The 7,112-nt window shown below is 42.0% G+C and overlaps 3 protein-coding genes across 5 annotated transcripts; 1 reads left to right on the top strand and 2 right to left on the bottom strand.

Annotated features, from left to right (window-relative positions):
• Positions 1–30: 30 nt before the first annotated feature.
• Positions 31–1,666, bottom strand: LOC109534366 (opsin, ultraviolet-sensitive). Its single transcript, XM_019900023.2, has 6 exons — positions 1,585–1,666; positions 1,337–1,531; positions 937–1,283; positions 714–886; positions 402–664; positions 31–354 (listed from the first exon to the last, which is right to left on the bottom strand). Exons 1-6 carry the CDS (start codon positions 1,626–1,628, stop codon positions 258–260), a joined length of 1,119 nt encoding a protein of 372 aa, XP_019755582.2. The 5' UTR covers positions 1,629–1,666; the 3' UTR covers positions 31–257.
• A 632-nt stretch (positions 1,667–2,298) lies between these two features.
• LOC109534394 (transmembrane protein 70 homolog, mitochondrial) lies at positions 2,299–3,441 on the bottom strand. The gene is made up of 3 exons (XM_019900063.2): positions 2,956–3,441; positions 2,662–2,904; positions 2,299–2,604 (listed from the first exon to the last, which is right to left on the bottom strand). The coding sequence occupies exons 1-3, from the start codon at positions 3,187–3,189 to the stop codon at positions 2,401–2,403; spliced, it is 681 nt and encodes a 226-aa protein (XP_019755622.1). The 5' UTR covers positions 3,190–3,441; the 3' UTR covers positions 2,299–2,400.
• Positions 3,442–3,455: 14 nt separating this feature from the next.
• Positions 3,456–6,076, top strand: LOC109534393 (NADH dehydrogenase [ubiquinone] 1 alpha subcomplex assembly factor 8). Of its 3 annotated transcripts, none has more exons than XM_019900060.2 (2): positions 3,456–3,647; positions 3,730–6,076. In XM_019900060.2, exon 2 carries the CDS (start codon positions 4,386–4,388, stop codon positions 5,955–5,957), a length of 1,572 nt encoding a protein of 523 aa, XP_019755619.2. In that variant the 5' UTR covers positions 3,456–3,647; positions 3,730–4,385; the 3' UTR covers positions 5,958–6,076. The 3 variants fall into 3 exon arrangements, with proteins under 3 accessions (XP_019755619.2, XP_019755621.1, XP_019755620.2); XM_019900062.2 differs by having other exon boundaries at positions 3,458–3,647; positions 3,730–4,812; XM_019900061.2 differs by having other exon boundaries at positions 3,477–3,608.
• The last annotated feature ends 1,036 nt before the right edge of the window (positions 6,077–7,112 follow it).

Below are 7,112 nucleotides of genomic sequence, written 5' to 3'. Positions count from 1 at the left end.
TTTAAAATGTGCACCCGATAGGCGTCTGTCGATTCATCAAATAATACTTTGCAAAAAACAAACGGGCTAGCCGCAAACGTCCGTGCCGTATAGCGAGAATAACCCTTTATAGGTAGGTACAATTCATCTTGAGGATTGATGAGCGTTTGCCTCAAAAAAGATTTTACTTGCTTTCCCATCCATCCAATATTGGACATTATTCTACTGAAGTTTGCTCCCGGAATTTTCTACATTTTCAAAAAATCCTTAAGGTTGATTTATGCGGCGGCTTGTTGCTCAGTGGCCACCGACTGTGTCTCAGCGCCATCCTTCTCGTGAATGGCCAACCACGGCAGTCGCTTTTGAAGTTCGATCCTGAAAATCCGGGTGAAGAACCACGGAAATATTCACTATGAACCTACCGGAACTTCGGGTGACTGATAGCGTAGATGTAGGGGTCGATGCAGGCCACCAATTTGCAATTCAAGGCCGGAATCATTGAGACTGCGGGGGTAAGCAAAGATTGGTCGCCGAAGGCCCCAATTAGAGCGAGCACCGCGTAGGGAGTCCAGGAAACAACGAATAGGAAGCAGACGGTGATTGCGGCCTTGGCTATTCGCAATTCTGCAGATTCGGAGTTGTGTTGTTGGTTGGCTCTTAGGGATTCCACGTTCATTTTTTTCGCCTAAATTCCTTGGTTTACGCACCGAATATTAGGCTTCTATCATACCTACCTGTTCCCTTAAGGCCTTCTCATGACTGAAGACCTTGCTGACGATCTGGCTGTAGAAGTAGATGATCATCAGCATGGGAATCACATAGGAAAAAGTGAAAATCGCCCCGATAAACAGGCGATTGTCGAATGTTCTGGTAAGGTAGTCAAAAGAGCAGGCAGTAAGAAATCCCTCTAAAAAGCGCCGCGTTGCTAACGGGAGGTGACCAGATTTAAGGGCTTACCGGGCACATATCTTCCCCAGATCTCCAGAATGGGCATCACCACCCATGGGACAGTGTAGAACCAAATGAGAAGAACAATTAGCATGGCCTTGGTTCGTGTAATTTTGCCATCGAATGGCTTCGTTATGGTGCTGTACCGGTCGTATGCAATAGCAGCGTTCGTCATTCCAGCCCCTATTCCTGAAAGGGTGCCCATGCCGGCAAAGACTTGGCACCCCGTGTGGCCTGTGGCGAACCCGAAGTGGAAGGAATTGTAAAGGAAAATCGGCGCTTTCAGCATCATCATAAAGTCGCAAAAGGCCAAATTTACCACGAACATGTTGGAGGCAGTTCTTAAGGACTTTGCCCTGAAATGCCTGGTTTGTTCAGTTTGCAACTTCCACTCCCCGCCCAGTCTTACGTGGTAAAAATCCACAACACCAACCCATTGCCGATCATTGAAGCCACGAAAAAGAACACGTAGATCATTCCTAACAGCATATGCAAGCTCTTGTCGGGCTCCGGATAAATCAGCCAATGGTCAGGGATATGGGACAGATCTTCCGGCCCCAGGTTCCAGCCCAAAGTGTGCGGAATGCCAGAAGCATCTTTTATTCTGTTCACCACCGATGAAGCAATTAATAGCTTAAAAGAGGAAAGATGTCTTACCGAGCGTCGTAATATGGGTCTCTAGTCCAGTTGAAAACACTCATTTTCTAGCCTAAACACTATGGGAAGACTGGAGCGGTCATTCCGTGCATTGGGACTTTTATGGCCTTCATGCAGTTTAATTGAATTAGATAAAATCAGGGAATTCAATCAGTTTAATCCGTATTTGTGGATGAAAATCTTGTTACCTATAAGGGTTTTCATTAAACCCTTATCAAATTTATTCCTGGGTTTCAGTCATTTATTGTCTCTATTTATTAATGAAAATACGTTTCGGTGTATTTTTCCACCATCATCAGTTTTTATGTGTAGCGTTGTTGCTGCTTTAAGCCTTGCCATGCAAAAAAATTAATAAATAGAGACAATAAATGACTGAAACCCAGGAATAAATTTGATTTGGAATTGAAACACAGTCAGGAAAGTGTATACATTAAACCCTTATAAAGTGCAAGTGGGAGTTTTAGTTGTTATACAGGGCAAGTGAGAGAGCCTCTAAATAAAATTTTATTCGGGCATTTTGCCTCAAACTTTGGGCTTCTGAAAAAACGCTGACGTCGATATAATTTTAGAATAACCGTTGAAAAAACAGTAAATTTTGCGACAACCAGCGCTGGCCCACCTTTAACATACATATAACTTTCCTAGACTATTACTCATCCTTTGTCCAGATTAGCCCTGAGTTGCTACTTTGGATGCAAATAAAAGGCAGAAACAAACTATTAATTCTCTATTCACACAACTTAATATGCAGTCGATACCAACAGGAAATTAAAAATAAATACCATCACAGAACACTCGCGAAACAAAGGCGCAGTTCTATTTATTTGAGCTGGAACTGTTCGCTGGTACTTTCTCGAACAGTTTGAAATCCAGAGGTTTGTCGTATCCCATCAGCTTGGCGTAATGTTCCGGGTATTGGAACGATTTGGGGTCGACAAACATTGGCTTTCCTTTGACGTGGAAAGTGACGAACATGCCTGGCACGTCTGGAACGTAGACATCGTCCGGCTTGAATTCCAACTGAAAATTACTATTTGTAAGATGGGGGCCCCTCTAGATCAAGTCATCTATTCGTACTTGTTTAACTATGCAGAAAAAGTTCAGTGTTTTCGCCGTATAAGTCTGAGTATCCTCGTTGTAGCTCAGTTCAGTTATGTATTTCCTGCTAACCATGTGCAGCAAAAACGGCGTGACCACTGTGAAGAATCCAATAAAGGAGTATGCGGCTAGTATGATGGGTACGCTACCCGTGACCACGATCTCCTTATAAAGAATGGGCTGCATGAAAAGCCCCACAATACTAGTCGATAGCGAAAACACCTGAAAACGCGCAAATAAGCAGGAAGTCTGGATTGTCATCACGAAGCTTACCTTGACGGCCTTCATGTGGGGTGCCAGAATGCCGGAATATACTCGTTTAATGGGATTTTTCTGCTTGCAAGTGGTTTTGTTGGAATTTGTTGAAAACCAGCTACATTGAGCAACAGTTGCGGGCTTGAAGTAGCCCTTGGTTAATAGGGCGGTTTCAGGGGTCAGAAACATTAACCTGGCATGCCTGATGCAATTGAGGGCAACTGGGAGGGCACAGCATAATTTTAAAGACATTTTTCAGGGAAATTTAAAAGTCTCTCTAGATCTAACCTTTAAATTTGACCAAAGCGCAATGCATAACAAACACATGCAATCTGACAGTCAAGGGCGTTAGAACGTTGCCACTGCCCGATATTCCTTTGAGTTTTCTTATAATTTAAAACCATATGGACTACAGTTTACGAACGAAGCTGCTACGTAAGTTAGCTGAGACTGCCAGCAATTAGTTTTGCAGAAAATTTTGCATCAAGTAAGGTTAATTTTTATGAGGTGCTTAGATAAGTAGCAACATGGGCTGTCAATGTTTCTCCAGTTGTCATAGTATTTGTTTTGAGTGTTCTTTCCTATAGATCAGTAATTGCAAATTTCCTCATTACATCGAATTCCCCTCACCAAGGAGGCCTGATGACCACTAATGCCAGTTAAAGACCCCTGTAAGGTATTTGCCTGTCGCATTCAAGCCTGCCTCAATGGTACGCCCTAAGTTTCTAACCTCAATTGATCTAATGCACGTTTTTAGTTCATTATTATATTACATAACGTTTATCTTTACAGAGAACAACTATCAGGAATCGGCCTGCCAGCATGCTATAGAATCGATGCGTGAATGCTGCCGGCAGTGGAAAGACAAAAGTTTCGTATGTGAGGGAATTGACATTGCCCAGAAGCCTTCAGAGAAGAATGAATCAAAATAGATACAATATAAAAAAGCAGACGTTCACTCAGAGACATTATATGTTGATTAATGCCGTTCTTTCGGTGCTTGGACTTGGAATATTGTTTTCGCGGCCGATTTACGACTCGTTTAGCTACTCTTCAGAGGAAATTGAAGATCTGCGCGAAAAGGTCCTAAGAGATCGCAAACTCAAACAGGAAAAACTAGCAGAGGAGAAGAAGCAGGCAGAGGCTGCAAAGAAAGAGGCAGAAGCTGCGAATAAAATCGCAGAGGCTGCGAAGAAAGAAGCAGAATCTGCAAAGAAACAGTGAAGATGGAATCAGTAAGTAAAGCCAAGCAAAGGTTCAAACAGTATCCTTTAATATTTGGCAAGTGTGGAAAAGAGGCCAGTGTCTACGCCACGTGTGTGTTAAAACAGGACAATCTGATGAAAGACAACTGTGTGACTGAGTTTCAAGGCTTTAAAACCTGCTTGCAGATGAGTGCGGCCAAATTGAAAACCAGGATTTAGTAGCAAGTGCTTTAGTAGATAAAAATGCTCAAAAATATTCAGGAACTGGCATCAAAGCCGCTTTGTGTTCTAGAGAAATGGTTCAAAGCCGACATGGTGACACATATAATAGTCTCCTCAATGATCAGGCTGTGTCTAGTTGTTTATGGGGCCTTTCACGACCAGCATTACGAGGTACCGTACACAGACGTTGATTATAAAGTTTTCACCGACGCTGCCAGACATGTAGTCCAGGGGGGCTCTCCATATGACCGGCACACATTTCGCTATTCGCCGTTGATTGCGATTTTGCTAACGCCCAACGTGTTTTTTCATCCAATGTTTGGCAAAATCATTTTCTGCGAAGTGGATTTGGTGGTGGCCTATTTTATCCGGCGCCTCGTTTATTTGAACGTCTTTGAATGGATGTCCAAGTATGAGAGCTACGCTTCGGAAAAAGCGCCATTGGATGCCATTGAAGAGAAAAAACCAATCAAGACCAGGAAAAGGAAAGGCATGCCAAGCAAGTACAATGTAAAGGTTCAAACTGCAATTTATTGGGCGCACAGAGCCATGCTCTTTTGGCTGTATAACCCGTTGACTATGGCAATTTCCACGAGAGGTAACTCGGACTCTATAGCATGTCTTTTGGTAGTGCTCACCCTTTATGGGATTCAATCCAACTGGCATCCCTTTTTAGTTGGGTTGTTGCACGGTTTTTCTGTCCATTTCAGGATTTACCCTGTTATCTACAGCCTGCTGTTTTTCATGTATTACAGTGGCTTTGCTTATGAGTTTGAGCTTCCTAGCTTTCCTCAGTACAAGGCCATTAAGAGCGAGAAGAAAACCAAGAAGAACAAGCTCGCTAAGCGGGTAGACAGTGGGGAAGTTTGCCGGAGAAACCCGGAAAGCTTGAAGATTTTTGCCACTAGCTTCTGGTGGTACCTCTGGCCGAATACCCAGCAGCTGATGCTTGTGATGGGCGCCGCATGTTCTCTGCTTAGTCTAACCGGAGTTTTCTACTACATGTATGGCTACAAGTTCCTTTACGAATCCCTCATCTATCACCTGGTTAGGGTGGACTTTAAGCACAACTTTTCCTTGTATTTCTACTTGCAGTATCTCACGGCCTTCGTCACCATGCCCATGTGGTTTACCGGCAATTTCTGGCAACCCATCCTGATCAACCTGCCTCCCATTGTGCTAATTTTGAACTTTTCCTTCCGTTACGGCCTGAATAAGTTCTCCCTGAACTTTGGCGTGTTGGCGCAGACCATAGTTTTCGTCATTTTCAACAAAGTGATCACTTCGCAGTACTTTGTGTGGATTATGGGCGTTCTGCCGTTGTGCATTTGGCAAATAAAGCTCAGCAAAGCAGAAGTGGTGGCTATGACAGTGATCTGGTTTGCTGCTCAAGGCGCCTGGCTAGTTCCAGCCTATTTGCTGGAATTTCGGGGCGAGGACACATTTTTGTACATCTGGATACAGAGTGTGTCGCTGTTTTGCGCCCACATCGGAATCTTCGGTCGATTAGTGAAAAATTTCATTTTGCCAATGGGCGTCTTGAAGAACTACAATGGGCGCTCGCTGGCCAGCTCAATATTTCAGTCTGACTGAGTCGGGACTTTTATATTCAATGTAGTAGTGATTGTTTATTTAGTCAGTAATCCAAAAATTGGCGCCAAATAGGGTAAGGAGTGGCTGATTGTTAGATTTAAATAAATTGATGTTCCTGATGCTGATTTGTTCTTATCAACGACTACTAATATAAATCTATATAAATAGTTCCCTTAAAAAATAACATCCCCAACAACTAGAGGCGACGATGCCAAACGTGCCTACTTGTTTACTGTAAAAACAACAACAATGTAAATATGGGTGTTAAATATTCATTATTATAGTGTTGAGCCGTAATTATATAACAAACAAACAATAGTTTTACATTTCTATATCTGGCAGTCATTAGTTTTTCATAATTAAGTCGTTACGCGTTATAAAGTCCATCTAAATACGGAACCAAAGACCCGACAACATTGCGCTTTACTGCGAATGTCAGTTGAAGGGCCGGTAAGTTATAAAATATTTTGATTTCTCCAAGTTTAGAGCGGTTTGTGGGTGCGATAAACTTATTATGAATCAAGTTTATCATGGGAAGAGTTTGTTACATCTGTAATATAAATGACCCAGGCCATATAGTACCAGGGACTGACAATTCAACCTTTACAGGTAAGCGCTGATTTTCATTCATACATTTTCAAGTTTACATTTACCATTTGGAGTGAGTGGTTGCGTTTGCTTCTTGGTAGAAAGTTTTATGCATTTCTATGTATGTATAACATAATTTATCATCATAAAAATATATTATCAGTAATTGAAAATTTAAATTCAAAATTCCTGCAAAACCAGTTCATGAAAGTTTAATGCGTTTTAAACTCATATATTTATGGTTAAATCAAAGTCAATGTTTCCAAGCCTGTAAAGTATATAAGTAAAATAGTCGCCAAAGTAAAATTATAAAGTTAGTAAATTTCTCATAATTTTTACGCATATGACAGTCCACCACAACAAACGGCGGCCATTTTTAACAGTTGTTCTTGCCGCGCCTGACCCTGGGATTTACGAATGATTGCGGTGTCTATTTATATTAGTAGTTGTTGGTTCTTTTCCTTCCACCAAAGTTTTGCAACGGAAATCTAAATCTGGCACAGTTCAGTTGTAAAAATATGCTCTTTGAGGAGTTGTATCATGTTAATGTAGCAAGTCACAGTTCTT

This window comes from Dendroctonus ponderosae, unplaced genomic scaffold, assembly GCF_020466585.1.
Source record: "Dendroctonus ponderosae isolate FM_Combo_2020 unplaced genomic scaffold, Dpon_F_20191213v2 Dpon_F_20191213_8, whole genome shotgun sequence".
NCBI classification, from domain to species: domain Eukaryota; kingdom Metazoa; phylum Arthropoda; class Insecta; order Coleoptera; family Curculionidae; genus Dendroctonus; species Dendroctonus ponderosae.
The sequence above is the reverse complement of the archived record's forward strand: the minus strand, read 5'-3'. Positions and strand labels throughout refer to the sequence as shown.